At 34.5% G+C, this 18159-nt stretch overlaps 1 protein-coding gene across 1 annotated transcript in view; it reads right to left on the bottom strand.

The window, feature by feature from the left end:
- The window catches only part of TMC3 (transmembrane channel like 3), a 61836-nt gene that overhangs the window by 8766 nt on the left and 34911 nt on the right, over positions 1-18159 (bottom strand). The window contains exons 11-19 of the mRNA XM_074233990.1: positions 15053-15162; positions 13850-13928; positions 12355-12588; positions 10153-10281; positions 9691-9758; positions 6103-6231; positions 3309-3419; positions 1591-1716; positions 578-656 (exon numbers count right to left, since the gene is read on the bottom strand). Coding sequence (XP_074090091.1) covers positions 578-656; positions 1591-1716; positions 3309-3419; positions 6103-6231; positions 9691-9758; positions 10153-10281; positions 12355-12588; positions 13850-13928; positions 15053-15162 — 1065 coding nt within the window. The remainder of the gene's footprint in view (positions 1-577; positions 657-1590; positions 1717-3308; positions 3420-6102; positions 6232-9690; positions 9759-10152; positions 10282-12354; positions 12589-13849; positions 13929-15052; positions 15163-18159) is intronic.

The raw sequence follows: 18159 nt of genomic DNA, 5'->3' as shown, positions 1-18159 counted from the left end.
ATGGGATCATAAAGTCAAATATCACTGAAAAAAATGAGTGAACAACAGCTACCACAATATGACCTCTATTTAGAGTTAGAAAGAACCATGGTGATAATTTTGTTCAACTTTCTTGTTTTACAGTTGAGGAAACTGAGTCCTAAGAAAATGAAATGACATGTCTAAGTCAAAGTCAAAGAAGCAATAAATATCAGAGGCAGGATATTAAGCCTGGCCTTTTATCTTCTAAAAGAAACCCCTGTACTTCTCCAATGCATCATCACAGCATGGAGATGACTATGGAGCCTGTTAACAGAACACAAGACCAAGAAATTTCTATCAAGCAGGTAAACTTTCAAATATAGTTCTGATCATTGATGACTTTTCAGTAACTGACATAAGCTAAGTATAGATAGCTAAGTTAGGGTAGCCAGGTGATAAATTCTTTAAATGTAAATGAAAATAAATACTAACCTTCAGTTCAAATTATCACATATCTATAGGCTTCTAAAATAAAGTTACTTTGAGGTTTCATTTGGGGTCAGGTAAAATAGGAAAAAATAAATTCATAGCACAGGTCATTTCAATCAATACTTGCACTTTGAATCTGCATTCTCAGCTGATTGTTGGTAAACTTCAATGATCTTGCAATACTCTGAAGGTAATAAATCAGCATGCTATAAGAGAACAGGTGTAGCCATATAATTGGTTGGTAGGGGGAAACACACATACACTTATAAGACCAACTGAATTTCTAGAAGGTCTCTTACAGAGCCAGAAAAGACAAAATCACTATAGCAAAGTGGTCAAGGAGTTTTTCCAGGGTGCTAATATCTTGGGCAATTCAAGGCACAATTTCTTTCACTTGCTATCAAGGATCTAGGCCTCCTCATACTCATTCAAAATCCCACAACAGAACTGCTCCCTTGATCTGACTTTCTATTCCTTACAGTTCTGCCTTTGCCCACTGCCTTTACTTCATTTGATTCTTCTGCTTCCTCTTTGGATTTAGGAGGTTGATGGCTGTCAGCCATGTGATAAACACTGGGGCCAAGGACAGAATTTCTGGGAAATGGGACATTCTTTTCTTCTAGAACAGAGGTACATACCTGAATCTGACTATCCTCTATATTTGTCTGTTTCCCTTTCCTACCTCAACTGAATTTATGACTCTTTATATAGGAAAAGTGGGAACAAATACTGGAATCTGACTTTCTGACCAGCATCAGAATGCTGGTTACATGAGAATCACTTATTCTTTCAGAGAAGTTCCAGAATCCCAGCCACAGCTAAGGATGTACTCATTATTGATACGTATTTAGAGCTAGAAATGACCTAGATATCATCCAATCGAATACTTTAGTTCTGCAGACAAACAAACTGAAGCCTCACTAGATAAAGTGACTTTCTTCAAGGACACACAATAATTGATAAAATAGCCAATGATATATGTTAAAGTCTTGAGGTTGAAGATGAAAATAAAACAAAGTAAGGAAATATTACTGGAATCAACCAATTAGAGTCAAGATAAAAGAGCATTGGCTACTTCTGTGAACTACATTAAATAAGGACAATGCAACAATTATGATAGATTTGAAATATCATACTTACAAGAGAAGAAGCAGAGCAGGAAGAATGACCACTGGGCTGCTAACATAGCCAATCACTGAGTTGAACCACAAAGGAAAATCATTCTTAATAGTTTCAGACACAATGTCATAGATTTTCTCTTGCCCACTGAGAGAGAAGAAAAAATCAAACAAAAATCAGTTGAATTGTTTCTGAATAAATAAGCAAGCCCTAAGTCCAAGCATTAGTACTTCAATACCTGAAGCTATAATTGAGGCAATCTGGACTCCAAATAACCAGACTTGCAGAGTTGGAAGAGACCTTAATAATCTGACTAGACTTCTCAGTCAGTATTGGAAATCCTCCTTATAATATTTTTGACAAAGCAGCAATACAGCCCCTACTTGAATATCTTTTGTAGTAGGGAAATAACTTCTACACAAGTCAGCTTGTTAGGAAGTACTGACAAAAAGAAAAGCCAACCAACCAACAAAAGCTTCCTCCCTATAAATCCTATTTATTGGATTTAGTTCTGCATTGCAGAGCAACATAAAGTGTCTATACTTTCTTCTACATGGAGGCCCTTGGAGTGTTTAGAAATTATTATTCAGTTTTTTCTAACTCATTTATTCCTTAGGCTGAAATCCCTTTATTAAGGGTAGAAGGAAACAAGAGCAAGTCATGTAGCAAGTCATTTTTTAAAAATTAGGTCACTTAGTACAGTGACTGACATAAAAGATATATTTAATAAAAGTTTGTTGAGTGATTGACTTAGTGGAGTTGTCTAGGAGTAGCTCTAGTTAAGTGGCTTGTACAAGGTCATGCAGCCAGTATATATCAGAGATGAACTTGAACCCATGTCTTTATTGCCTTGAGGATTCGCCCTATTCATTATGCTATCTTGACATTCCATAATTGTCTTTCACAAAATATCAATAAATTCTAATGAGTACCTGTCAGTTATATCTGGTTTTCAGTTGATAACTATCCAGTTTTTAATGATTATAAAATTATGTATATATAAATTAGAAATAAAAACAAATCAAAACATATTATTCATTACTTCCCCCCACCCCAATTCCACATTTGATCCTAATCTCTTCAGTAGCAAAGTCATTTGGAAGTTAGCTAATTATTTCAAGTTCACAAAATGTCATTAACTTTGCATAGGTGGATAGAGTGCTGGCCTTAGAATCTGGAAAATCTCAGTTCAAAACCCAGTGCTGACACTTATTAGCTATGTTACCAGGGACAAATCATTTAGCTTCTTTTTTGCTGTAGTAGCTACTTCATAGAGTGATTGTGTATTTCAAATGGGATGATGTATTCACGGTATTTAAATTCAAAGGAGATGATGTATTTAGGGTCTTAAGCCAAATATAAATTATCAAAATTGGCTGATTAATATTAAAGAGCAATCAACATGAAAATTTAATTTTGATTTGTTTTTCCTCTCTCTGTCTCTCTCTGTCTCTCTATCTCTCTCTGTCTCTCTGTCTCTCTCTGTCTCTCTGTCTCTTTGTCTCTTCCCCCCCCTCCTCTCTCCCCTCTCCCCACTCCCTCCCTCCCTTCTCTCTCTTGCCTTCTCACCTCTTTCCTCCCTCTTTTTTTCTCTCCTTTAATCACTTTTAGGTTATGTAAGTTAAGGGAAATTGGGTCATTAGCATTCTATGAAAAGTACATCTGATAAGTAGTCCAGTTTCTCTTAAACTGGTTTTCATTTCCAAACGAAAGCAAGTCTTCAATGAAAGATCACTCACCTGAAGGGACCACAGTTTAAAGATGGTTTATATCTGGCAATAGCAAAGATTGTTGGCAGCATGCACAGAAACAGCATGAACAGCAACATTGCCAAGTAGAAGTTATTGGATCTATGAGAAAACCAAATATTGCTGACTTTATTTTGTAGATAATTACAATATGTGCAGATATCAAGGGATTGCTAAAGAGAAGGTCCATGACATTGACCTTTCTTAATCAGAAAATTGCTCAAAAGGAAATCAATGTGTCGCATTTATATTTTTCTTTACTTCAATTTAGAATCATGTATATATACAATATATCAAAATTAGAGGAGAAGACATAGTGGGAACTGGTGGTCAGGAAGGGGCACACTGGTATAAGAGTCATAGAGTGGACTCTGACACTATATGACCTTGAGGCTCAGTTTCTTCATCTTTAGAATGGAGGCATGATGCTTTTACTATCTAACTCATGCTTAGGAGCAAGTAAGGTGATTTATATGAAGTTCTTGAGCACTACAGCTTAGATTTATATAGTGCTAAGTAATAATAACAATAAACCAATTAATCATAACTTGAACATTTATTAAGTACATGAAATGATGTAAACTACTTGAGATTATTTTTACCACTCCTGCTACTATATTGCTTACTGCTGCTACTGCTACTGCTGCTGCTGTTCCTTCTGCTACCAGATCGAACTATATAATGCTATACTTAAAAAGTTCAATGTGAGTAGTCTCTCCACTTCATGATTCATTTTAACCTTTTCATCTATAGATGAAAGTGTGGAGTCAGACAGGTGAATTGACTCACCTAGAGTTATATAGTTGATAAGTTTCTGAAGTAGAATTTGAACTCAGGTCTTCACTTCAGATCTAATGCTTTATAATAAATAAACAAATATACAAACAAATAAATAAATGTATTATTTACTGCCTATTAACTTTGTATTCTTGGATGTTTTATTTCTCTAATACAGATTAAAGCTGTCATTAACTTCCTTAGTTGTCATTTTGTACTGATAATTAAAAATGAACTGACAGTGCAATAATGCCTCCTACTGCCTCCAATCTTTTCCCTATGAACTTCTGTTTATCCATTCCTCCTTCATCTTGTATTGATTTTTTAAACTCAACAGTAAGAATTTATATTTTACTATCAAATTTCAGCTTGTTTAATTCAACCCAAAGTTCTAGGTCACCAAGATATTTTTTTAAATTTATTAAGGCAATGGAGTTAAGTGATTTGTCCAAGGTTACACAGCTAGGCTATTATTATTATTATTATTATTATTATTGCAAAGCAATGGGGTTAAGTGACCTGCTGAAGCTTACACAGCTAGGTAATTGTTAAATGCCTGAAGCCAGACTTGAACTAGTTCTTCCTGACTCCAGGGTCAGTGCTCTCACCACTGCGCCACTAGCTGCCCCTTCACCAAGATATTTTTAAACTCATACTCTATTAGCTGGTGGGTTAATTACTTTGCTAAAATTTTTCTAAATTAACCTATAGTATTCTTCTGGTTTTACATTTTATTAGGATGATCTTTTTAGAGTAATGTATTTCATTGAAGGGATCTTGCAATGCTTTGAGATTTGATGTAAGAAGCACAATAAGAGCTGAACAAAATATATGTATATATTATTGCTAAATATTATATTATATTTTCATAATAGTAATTTTAGCTTATTCTTATAGGTAGTGGTCATTATTTTTATTGTTGCCCCATTGTATACAAGACACAGAATTTCACTTAGTAAGTTCTTAGTAAATCTTTGTTGAATTGAATTCTAAATTATCATCATGTATGCCTTACATTAAATAATGTTGTAAAGCATATACTTGTACTTGCATGCTTAGAAAATCTGTGATTTTAACAGTGTTGTTACCTCACCTGTTGATGAGCATCTTTGCCTTAATTATGTTTGTCCTCAGATGGTCTATATACAGGAGTATTTTACCAGACTCCTACTCAAAGCCTTTTAGTTTGGTATCACTTGCCAGACATTGAACTCTGCTGCTATAGATTTTGAGAAATCAGGGTCATGCTTCTTTGCCAGAGTGAGACAGTGGATAGAATTTTGATGCAGAAAATGGTATACTTCAATTATTTAAATACAACACTTGGGGAACCAATTTAAAAGATACCCTGCCGAGAAGTTGTATATATAGTTCAGTGGAAAGAGAGCAGAATTTGGAACTTCAGTGTGATCTTGGTCAAATTACTTAACCTCTCTGGGTCTCTGTAAAATGGAGGGGGTTAGACTAGATGATCCCTGATATACCTTCCAGCTGTGTCTCTATGATGATTTAGAAACTTGTCATAAATGGACCAAGTTTTATGCTCTAGAATTTATTAGTAAGCAGAATAGCAATTTATCAGTTGATATCTGGTTGAATGTACTTTAAATAATAACAGTACATTTGGAAGAATAGTCTAAGTGGGAATGAACTGAAAATCTTATAAAAATGAATTCCGAAAACTATCCTTTCATGTAATTGGAAAAAATAAAATAATTTTAAGAGAGGGGAAAAGTCCTCAGTATAACCAATAATTGTATTTATTTTTAGTTTTTTTTTTGCAAGGTAAATGGGGTTAAGTGGCTTGCCCAAGGCCACACAGCTAGGTAATTGTTAAGTGTCTGAGACCAGATTTGAACCCAGGTACTCCTGACTCCAGGGCCGGTGCTTTATCCACTTTGCCACCTAGCCGCCCCATAACCAATAATTTTTTAAAAAATACTCTGTACTGGAGTGATTGAGTAAGCACAAGCTTTAAGAAACAAACAAAAAAAATTATTTCACTGACCTAGAAGCTCTGAAAACTTGCTGATGGGGCACATTACAGGTCAGCACAGCCCAGCTTCGTAAATACATCAGTCCAATCAACTTGAGAACATTGAATGCTGGAAGACAAGGTGAGAAAAAAGCCCCCATCCTGTAAAATAGAGAAAAGACAAAATTACCATATAATAATTTATCCACTATTTACATTTTTTAAAATTACAAATTCCTGCCTTGTTAGTCAAGGTTTTCCTCAATCTGATTTCAGTCTGTTTTTCCTGTCTTATTCTATACCACTATTCACTTTCTATACTCTGTTTTAGTCAAACTGGACTATTCTATACCTCTTCTTGACTACTCATCTATTTGTTCCTAAACTTTTAGAACTCCTCCCCTATTCATTTTGTTTATATTAACAAAAATGTAATAATTGCTCAATAAGCTCAGGAATTTTTATGGCTGGGAAAATGGTAATAGCCTTAACAGAAGTAGGGACAGGAAGAGGAAATAGGTTTATAGGGAAAGAAGAGTTTTGGACATGCTGAATTTGAGATATTGATGGAACTTCTATGTGATGATATACAGCTTACTATTAGAGATGAGAAAAATAATCGGGCTAGATATATAAATTTAGGAATAATTAACATAGAAATATCAGTGAGAATCCATGGAAACTAATGAGATCACCAAGGGAAAGCATTTAGAAAGGGGAGTAAAATGGTTAGGATAATGCCTGGAGGAGAACCTGCATTTAGGAAACAGGACAAAGATAATTATTCAAGAAAGCAGATGATGACCCAAGTCCGATGATTGGAAAAATGTGGATAATGGAAAGATATGAGAGCAAGAGATTTGAGAGTGGAAGAAGTTAAATAATTTTGCTATTGGAGTGACTTGGAGACACAGTGGATAGGGCATTGACCCTGGAGTCTGGATGACTTGAGTTCAAATCTGGACCCAGACACTTGAAATTTAACTATGACCTTGGACAAATCACTTAACCTCATTGCCCCTCCAAAAAATTGTTTAGATGTAACGTCAAGACTATAAAGAAAGGAACAAGGGTGAAAAATTGGGAAAATAGAAAAATTATGGGGTGAAGGAGTTCATTAATCCCAGGCAGTCACTTTCCTCCTCTGAAGAGACTGGTGTAAGCACTGGGAAGGTCTGTGGTAATGGTGATTAAAAAGATTATGTGCTGAAAGAGGCCCCTCCTATAACATCTATGGAATTATTTATCTATCTTTAAATCCCATCTTAGTTGACATCTCCAAGAAGACTCACCTCTCTCCTTAGATTCTCTATATTTTTCATAGCACTCTACCAGGATCTTTCTTTGTATTTTTTTCACTTTCCCTCCCTGTATCATAGGTATATTTATAAATCCCTTTTAACTCCATTAGATTGGTCATCTTAAAAGAAAGGTTGGTATTATCTATGTTTTTGAATTCCTGATTTCTATGCACAGTGTTATATTTGCATTGCAAATCTAATGAGCTTGTAAAGTAAATTTTGATGTAATTATTCAGGTGCTCCATAAAGAAATTTGATAGACATGATTATATATATGTATGAATTATATCAGATTACTTGCTGTTTTCAGGAGGGATGGGATGGAGGTAGAAAAATGTGTGACTCAACAACTTGCAAAAGGATGAATATTGAAAATATGTTTATGAGTAATTGGAAAAAATATAATAAAACAAAATTCAAAAAAGAAATTTGATATAACAATAACTATATATCTAAGGACCAGATAGAATTATTAAAATACATGTATTTATAGAATCATAAAATATTAGTACTGAAACATATCTTAGGAATGAGCAAGTCCAACATTTCCATTTAGAAATGTTCATAGATCTTAACCTTCTCTATAAATGGAAGGGAACCCTATTTTTAAATATCCTCAAAAGGAAAAAAAGGCCACAATGCCCTTAGAAGTTTTTTTTAATGCTAGTTGGCACAGTGAAAATTTTTCCTATGTATCAGCTACATTTTTTGTCTGTTTTCCATCATTGAAAATGGTACGCAGTTGGTTTGAATCAAATGGATATGAAGGATTATTTAACAATTAGGACCAGACAATGCAGTTCTATGAAAAGATCCTGCATCCATCAATAAGCATATGATCTTAGGAAAGTCATTGAAATTTTCTTTCTTACAGAGTTCTCTGCTATCAGGTGGAGATAACAGCTGGCATACCAAATTCACAGGGTTGTTCTAATGATTAAGTGTGTTACTCATATGAATGAGAGATGTGTTGCAGGAAAGCAACCTCTCAGCTACACAAAAATGAATATAGAAAGGAGGGATCTTAGATGTAGAACTAAAAGGGCATTTGGAAATCATGTACTCTTCACCCTGCTAATTTTACAAATAAGAAAACTGACGTCAAGGAGAGGCCATAATGCAGTAATTGGCAGACCTAGGAATTACAATTAGAGTCTCTGGTATCAAATCTAGTGTTCTTTTCATTGTATAATACAACAGGAGCAGCAGCAGTGGGGGGAAATTTGTTGAATTTTCATATTAAAAGCCATGAACTTTCCCCCTCTAACTTCAAGTATAAATAAGGGATCATTTATAAGTTGCAAATGAGAGAATTGAAAAAAAAAATCAAAGCACTCCTAGTTGACTGAGACCTTGGAAAGGAAGGATACGAAACAGCTGAGGAGTTGGGGAAAGCTATTGGAAGATAAAAAAAAATGAAGGGGGGAAGAAGAGGAAATGAAATGACAAGATAGAAAGCGTCTTAGAGACATTTCTAGTTCTGCCCTTTACCTCTTTTCAGATGAAAAATCATAGGTCCAGGAAAATAAGGTGATTTACCCAAGATCACACAGTTAGGGGAAAAGTCCAGATGTTAACTCCCCACTCTGTTATCTTTCTATTTTACCAGAACTCCCTCTTGTTTCTTTAAGAGTCATAGGAAGTGATGAAGATAGGAGAATACAAGAAGACAAGGAAGAGAGAAAAAGGAGGAGAGAAGAAAACTGAACCTTTATCAGTTCTATTAAGGAAGAGTTATGCTTGGGAAATATTTCAAAAAAAATTTGTTGTGTTTCTCACAGAATATGGTGATGGCATCTCAGCAAGATGTGTGGTAGAAACTCTTATGGTCACTTCCTCAATCATAGGTTGTTAGAATTGGAAGACCTGAGATCACTTTGTCCTATCTCTTTATTTTATAGGTCATATAAATGGAAGTCCATAGATGAATAGAGATGAAGGTCCTAAATATAGTTCTCATCAGCCTTCTTCTCCATGATTTCTTCTTGCTTTCCTGTTTTAAAATTTTCTTTGAGATCATTTTTAATATAACTGATTTTTAATTGAATTTTTAAATCAAATATGTAGTTTTCTTGATCATTCTCACCTCTTCTGGAAACATGATGTCACTGGCTTACAAGGGGTTTTGAGAACTGACAAAGAAAGGCCTTATGGATGTTTAGGCGATAATTATTATTATAAGTGATGGAACTTTTTAATTTTCCAGACTATGGGTTGATTATGTGGGTTTGATGTGTGTGTTTGAGAATAGTGTATACATAAATTGAAGACTCCAAATGAAAAGGACAGACCAGAACACAAAACCAGTTTTTTTACCTACCAAATCATTCCTTGGTTATAGACCAAATGGAGCACATTTTCAGCTATTTTGAATTCTCCATATTCAGGCTAGAAGTAAAAATGAATAATTAAATAATGAATAAAATATAGTAAACTTTTTTGTCCAAGTCAGAGAATTATGCTCATATTTTCAATGTAATGAAGTCTTAGAAATTGAAGTCTTAGTTGTGTAAGCATGTGTGTGTGTGTGTGTGTGTGTGTGTGTGTGAGAGAGAGAGAGAGAGAGAGAGAGAGAGAGAGAGAGAGAGAGAGAGAGAGAAAGAGAGGAACAGGGATAGATTAGTCACATGAGAAACTAGTCCTTTTTGTCTTTTCCCTTCTCTCCTATAATTTTTCCACCTTAGAATTCCTAACTCTGGTTGTAAGTTAAAAAGTCATCAGGAGAGGCTAAGGTTAGCTTACTCAGAACAGATATCTTGAACCAAATTAGAACTGAGCTTACAAATTTGCTTTCCAGGTCCCAACACCAACAGTCACTTAAATATCGAACAAAAAGTCCACGGAAAAAGTCAATAAGCAAAATGCTTGCCACTGTGAAGATCATATCAATAATGGAGAGTTTCAGCATTTCCTGAAAAGTAAAAGGTCTTGTATTACTGATTAAATTCAATAATTTCTTCCTGTCACTTCTATATTTACTTGCCAGTATCTTCATTCTCTTTTTAGCATTGGTACACTAGAACCTATGATTCTTTTCTGTATAAAGTAGTTTCCTTATTTATCCTTTTTTAATGTTTTGAATCTCTATGTTTTACTTATTCTGAAAGTATGTTCCAACTCCTTTTTTCCACATTCAACTGATGCATAGTAAAGTATTTTCAACTGCTTAATTTTTATTCCATCTAAAAGTATTTTTTATAAATAATAAGCTGGAGTTGTATTGTCTTATTCTATTACTTTTTTGCTTCTATCAGATTGCTCAATTAATTCACATTTGAAATTATCAGAGTTATTATTATATTTTCCTACATTTTTCTAATATTATTTCTCCTAAATTGGGATTGTTTTTCCCATTAGATTATGAGCTTAAACTATTTAAAGGCAATCTATTTTCTACAGGTTGTCTTCTTTTTATACCCTCAAGTCCCATTCCCACCCATGTGAATCTGCACCTTATGATGTTTGCTGATCTGTATTTGAGCCCTCTAGATAAAAATCTATTAATTCTTTTAACAAATATTGAATAGGGACCTACTTAAGACTGTCAATGGATACAAGTAAGACAACGTTGATGGGCAGAAAAAAGCCAAGGAGTGCTGAGAAATAAAAGTGTGGTTCTAAACAAATAAATGGGTATCTAAGGATAAATGAAATATAGGGAAACATATTTAGACCTTCATGAGAGACCTCCTCTAATGTTTATCATGATATGGAGATGGCCCTAGATTTTCAATGACTAGATAATTTTTCAATAAACTCTCACTTGCATGAACTAGCTGAACTGAAAGAATTTGAAAATACCTGTTATCCAACAATTAATTTATATTATTTCAGATGATTGCAGAGTGATGAATTCGACCATAGTAAAACCCAGAGACCTGAATTTACTAAAGCACAGAGAAATTACTTTTCCAACACAGTACCATCATTGCCATATTCAGTGGAAGAAAAGAAATAGCCACATCAATGAAATCATAGATTCTTAAAATATTAAAATATTGATATATCATAATTCAAAGGTCAAAGGTAGCAATGCTTCAGATAGGTGTTAGACTGTATTTCCTTTGAGGTTCCTGCTAGATCTCCAGTTTGATTATTCCAGATTATATAGAAATCATTTTTCTAGTGATATGTGTTGATACTCTTTTCCCCCTCAAAATTTTAGAAATGGGAAATGAAAGAATTTAATGGATTTCCTATAGTCCACAATTTCACTCTTCCTATGCTCCCTGTCTCCCATCCCCAAACCTGAGATTTTGGCTTTCACACTCCTTTTTCAGGATCTCTATTATCCTCTAAATTTATTGGTATCTCTATGTTAACTTGTCTAAACAACCATATGACTTTTTTCATGGCTCCATGCCATATGATATTTCCCAGACTCTTGTTTAAAAGGGTATATACTAAAATGCACTACATTGGTTGGGGTCTTTCTCCATGGAACATACTGTAACCCATCTGGAAAGATTTGAATTCAGGTTATTTTTGATTTTAGCCCTTAGTACTCTGCAGTAAACCATACTGTCTCTCTATAATATAGGACAGAAGAATACATTTTATTTAAAAATAACATTTTATTGGTTTATGACCACATACAAATATTTTGAGGCCTAGGACTTATTTTCCCTTAATTCCATCCCTTAACCCTTTCATGAGTCCTCTTTCTCCCAGGTCTTCTTAGAGTCTACTTGCCTAAAACTCACATTTCCACCTTGGCCTTTTTTCTCTTTCAGATTTGATGTTTTCCTATAATTCCCCTTCCCTTTCTTTTTCTCCAGAAAACAGAAACCATGAGCCCCCTTTTTGTTCCCCTACCACACTTCATAGGTGGCAAGCTTGACTCCGGAATAGAGTAAATTGAACCTACCAGACTCAGGAAGAATTCATTTCTCTGAGGGTTTCTCAGACTCACAGCCTCCATATTCTACATCCCCTTGCTTCTCAGGAGTCAGCTAATATTCTCATTTTGTTGAAATCTAATTACCTGCCCAACATATGTTTCCCAGCATTGGTCCTGTTGATTCTGCACATTATAGTTGTAGGAAGTTGTCTTATTATTGATGGTAGTAGGTATCAGGTAATTCTGAATTGTGCTGTTTTGTTTCACTTGGATACCAGGAATAGTTGGGGACCATTTCCCTTCCTCAGGAAGTGCTCTGGTGGGTAGGAAGTGGGGAGAATTTGCCCAGTTGCCTGTATTGTTTTTAGCTTCAGCTTCCTGCAGGAAGGAAAACAGAGGTTGCACACACCTGTTCCTAGGGATATCTTTTCATTCAACAAATGACCTCATTTGCTTATAGTATGACAAGGCTAACTCATTTTGGTCAAGAATAATTGTTGGAAAGGTGGAATTTAGTTTTTGTCTTAGTACTTATTAGTTTAACCTGGAAATGAAAAGACTGGGGAAAGGGGGAGGAGCATCATAGCTCTATCCAGGTATTTGGGGTACTGCCACATGAAACAGGACCTGGAGTTGTTCCATTTGGCCTCAGAGTAGAACCAGGGACAATTGGTGAAAACAGCAAAATTATAAATTTGGGTTTGATGTCAGGAAACATTTCCTCAAAATTTAGAGTTATTTAAAGTACAATAGTCTGGCTAGAGAGCTGGTGGGCTCTCATTCCTTGAAGGTCTTTAGGAAGAGATTGGATGACCATATGTCAGATATGTTATAGTGGGATTCATTTTGTAAATGGGTTAGACTAGTTGGTCACTAGGGTTCCTTCTAATTCTCAAGTTCTGTGATTCTATAAGTTCCTCAAACCAATGAAATCACAGACCTTATAACTGGTAGAGCATCTTATAAATGCAGATATTTATGTGAATACAAATATATCTTGATATATATTCACATATACACATATATTTGCATATATGTATCACGGGGGTGAGAAACAAAGATATTTATTTGGATTAGAGCTTTTTCCTACTACTCTGTTCTCTTCTACTTCAAGGTCTTTTCTAAAAGTGTCATTCGCTTCACCAGTGCTCATTGATTCTTAGACTTAGTGCACAATTGCCAGAGTCCCAAGTTTAAGACATAGGATATCTGATCAAATCATCATATTCATCACAACTCTTACTTCCAGATGTTCTATGGTATTGTTCAAGGACATAGGCATAAAATGATGAATTACTCTCTGCTGTATTAATATAAAAGCAAATCATGTTTGAGATATACATATCTATACATATTTATATGTATATATATATGTTTATATCTCTATCTGTGTGTGTTCTTAGTGAAGGTGCTTTTCTTTCTTTCTTTTCCTTCCTTCCTTCCTTCCTTCCTTCCTTCCTTCCTTCCTTCCTTCCTTCCTTCCTTCCTTCCTTCCTTCCTTCCTTCCTTCCTTCCTTCCTTCCTTCCTTCCTCTCTTCCCTCCACTTTTCTCTCTTTCTTTTCTGGATTATGTGGCAGGTATCTTTTAGCATGTGTGTGTATGTCTGAAGATGCTGTTAGAAAACACTGGAATACTCACAGCTATACTCATGCTGTTCACCTTGTCCAGAAGTGCAATGATTAAGCTGTATAGGTTTCCCAAATAAAGCACAAGAACCCTGAAAGTAACAAATATAATAAGGAATTAGAATATCACACATTTGGTTGTTAGGTCTGTATTGCAGAAATTAGAGATAATTATAATCAATCTTATGTGATGGGATGCTGAGAATCAGGTGTTTAGGAATCTAGTCCTGGATTTGTTACACTAACTGTATGACCTTGAGCAAATAACTAAAGTTCTTTGCGGTTGTTTTTTTTTTTCAAAACTCAGGGATTAGACTAGATCAGGTAGCTTAAACCAAAGAGCTGTTTATTATTACTTCTCTCTTGAGATATATTATGCTATCGATTGTTCCCTTTTTCAGTGATATGATCAGAGTGGGGAAGAGAAACAGATTTAGGTAGTAGCAAAAACCAGTCTGTATTTTAAACTGAATTACTTTCTTTTATCATACAACCTAGGAGAAATAAGACTAGGTGTTAGACACTGTGGAGAGGAGGAAAAGATCACAAAGATTAAAAAAACATAATCCCTCGCCCAAAGGAGCTACTATCAAGTAGCAAGGAATAAAGTATATTCCTTATTGTGAAACAAAAACAATGATACCAATTGATCTAATATGATTATTGTGAGGACAAAGAAGATAACAATTAGATTCTTCTTAATGCTTCCTCATAAGGTAGGCACAAAGAAAGGAATTTCCTTCTCTCAGATCAAGAGAAGATGGTGATATAGTCAAAAGGAAAATGGACTTAAATAAGTAGGCACTTAAAGTTGATACCCTGGGAAAGTCACCTAATGTCCATGGACCTCAGTTTCTCATTGACAAAATGAAGACCAGGTTAGATAATCTCTAAGGTTCTTTCAGGTTCTAAAAATTCTAGAATATATTTCATTTTGGACTATATTTGAATATCATAACTGATGCTAGTTTACCTCCATAAAAGGTAGAAGTGTCTCCTTCATTATTTTTATTACTATCAGAGAAGGACTTTGGAGTCAAGGAGAACAGAACATATAACGTCATTTCACATTAATTAAAGACCAAGCATAATTGTGCTAGGTTCTCAATGCTAAGGCCCGAGGAAAGAATTTTCTCAAGGTTGCAAACTTTCTGCATTTTAATTTTGGTGAAAGGGGTACTACAAACACTGGCCATTTGGGGAATGACTACTGTACCTTGCAAGCTGGAATCGCAATGTGGTTCGTGGATGGTACATCTCTAATGCAGCCACAAGTTCAAAGGCAGAAGGAGCTATCATAGTAATGAGGGAAACTACCACACTGACCTAAAGAGGAAGGAAAGTTCAGACTTAGAGGTTTGAAATAATCTTAAATTTCTACATTAGTTACAATTTTTGGCATTGGATCACAGAGTACTTTGAATATAATTACACCTGGTAAACAAGTGATATGAATGATTTGAAATGCCACATGATTCCTGAAATAGTACACAACTCTAAAATAACAGTGATTATTTGGAATAGAAAGTTATTAAATTTAAAAAAAATATTTATTTTTATTATATCCTTCCTAAAATTTTTGGCATTTTTTATACATGATTCTAAAATACTGGAATTGGAAGAGACGAGCTCTTATTTCCTTTAATTTATTAAAATAAAACCAACATATAATAATACACTTATTTGAATAATGGGAGAATTGATCTATCTTTTCTGTACTACCCAATATTTCTCAGACTGAATAACCAAGGAAACTCAGAAATATACATTTAGAAAGGAAAAGACTTCAGAGATCATTAAGCCCAATGGTGTCAAACTCAAATAGAAAACAAAGCACTACACCATTCATAAAGATCCTTTTGGCTGCATATTGATGTAGAATACTACATAATATATTAACTATGTTCTATTGTATTTTTATTTATTATGCTAAATATTTCCCAATTACATATTAATCTGGTTCTGACAGAGTATTTGGGAAGAAATACAGTTCTGTGCAGATAATTCCTCACATCTATATTGCTGATACCGATGTCAGATAAACTTGCCTCTCCAGGTGTCTAATGCTTTGATGCCACTTTGGTTATTCAAACTCAACCTGTCATCTAATGAACTTCCTTTATTCTCTTCAATAATTTGTCCTTTTGATTTCACATAGAATTATGAAATCTCAGAGTTGAAAGGAATCTCATGGGTCATTTATATTTAAATAAGAATTCTCCTCTAAAGCAAGAATGAATATTTATTAAGCAACTACTGTATAATTCTAATAAGTGATCATCCAATTGCTTAATGATCTCCAGGGCAGTGGAAATACTTTTTTTGAAGTATCTCAATCCACTTTTGGATAATTCTAATTGTTAGGAAGTATGTCCTTACAATGAGCTAGAATCAACCTCTCAACAGTTTCACTCATTCATTGATCCTAGTTCTGTCCTAAAGGTCTAAGAAGAACACATATAATGCCTCTTTCATATGACAGTCCTTCAAAAAAATTTTTCCTAAGCCATTATCATTTATATTTTATCTTTCTTTTTTCTCCATTTCTTCTTTCATACTTTCTTCTTTTTCTTTCATTTATATACAATAGAATTTAGAAAAATTCCATTAATTCTGCCTCTTTGATAACTCTGCCTTCACCCCTCCCACACACTCCCATATCTTTATTACTACTACCTTAGCAAAGACATGTTACCACCTAAATGAACTCTCATGATAACATCTTAATTGGTCTTTGCTCCTCAATTTTCTGGCTTCTACATTATCTATTGATACCAAAAAGTCTTCCTTATGCATAGACATGACATTTTACTCTTTTGCTCAAATTCTGAGGTGGTTCTCTATTAGCTACTAAACAAAGCTCAAATTCCTCAACCTGGAATACAAGCCCAGTCTAGTGCTACCTACCTTCCCAGTATTATCTCATAGTATTGTCCTGCATTATACTCTCTGCTTTAGTCAAATTGAACTATTTTCTGTGCTCTATTCTGTTACTCCCATTCCCCACCTCTATGACTTTGCTCATATTGATGCCTATATCTATGCCAATCAGTTAAATCTTATTCATCTTTACCTGTTGAATTCTTATCTATTCTTAAAACCCAATTCAAACACAAACTTTTGCATGAAACCTGCTCTTATCTTCCCTTTCTCCTTCCAGTCAGTGAGATCATTTCTTCTAGAATCTCATAGGATATCTAGTCTATAATCTTTTTATTCACTTGTTATATGTACACCTATTATATTCTTTTTAAGTTCTATAAGGCCAGGGACTGAATCTTATTTTAGTTTTTGAATTATAGATAACAGCTCTGCAAAGAGTAGATGATTTGTTGAATGGAGTAATGTTCTTCATTGCCCCTTTCTGTAGTCTACTCACTTTGTCCCCATTTCCCACATCTTCTATAAAAGATAAGAGTAAGGAGAAAAAAGCATGGAAAAATAAAAAAGATGGTTCCATAATAATTCAAACCATCTTTGATTAATTTTTTCAGACAATTATAGTTTGTAGCTGGCCACCTTCAAAGAGGAGGGAAAAGAAGCAAGATATCAAATAGATTTAAGTTTGAGTTATGGGTTTCTTGACAGAGAGGTTGTACAAAGGGAAATTATTTTTAATATCATAGAAAAAAATTGAATAGATGCCAGTCATTTTTATCTCTACTACATGCCACTCAGGTGGCATGGTCTTAACTGGTTGAACTATGCAAATTGTTTCTAAAAATCCTTTCAACCTTGACTTCATGTCATAACTCATTTTGAAAATCCACTCAGTAGAAGGACTGTGACTACTATATCTGTCCTAGAGTTTTTGCCATTTTTATACTTTATGATTCTAAAATAATGGAGTTGGAAGGGACTTGAGTTTTTATTTCCCTTAGAACTCGATTAGTAAATTGTCATTCTTACAAACACATATACATTCAGTGTATACTGAAAGTGAAAATCCTTCTGCTTTTCAAATCCCTGTGGGTAAATAAGTAATCTCTGGAGCTAAGGTGAAATTTGTCCTAAGGATATGTGAAGTAGAAGAGGATTGACTTGGACTGGCATTTCCAAAGTCTTCCATGGTTGAGAAGAATAAAGGTCTGCCATTAAGACCTGAAAAAGACACTTGCTGGCTTATAACCCTTGCAATCTAGGTTTTAGAGAGCAGGTATCCTAAGCAGCTCTTGGGTAAGGTGGGATGAGGTAAGTTCTTGGGGATATTTCTAATTGTACTTGAAAAAATATCATAGCTGCAATGCCTGCAACTCAGTAATTTCAATGGGAAATGAGACTTCTCAAAGGCACTCTTTCTCAAAGTGAGTTAATATGCAAAAC

Source organism: Macrotis lagotis, chromosome 4 (genome assembly GCF_037893015.1).
Source record: "Macrotis lagotis isolate mMagLag1 chromosome 4, bilby.v1.9.chrom.fasta, whole genome shotgun sequence".
Lineage (NCBI taxonomy): Eukaryota > Metazoa > Chordata > Mammalia > Peramelemorphia > Peramelidae > Macrotis > Macrotis lagotis.
The sequence above is the reverse complement of the archived record's forward strand: the minus strand, read 5'-3'. Positions and strand labels throughout refer to the sequence as shown.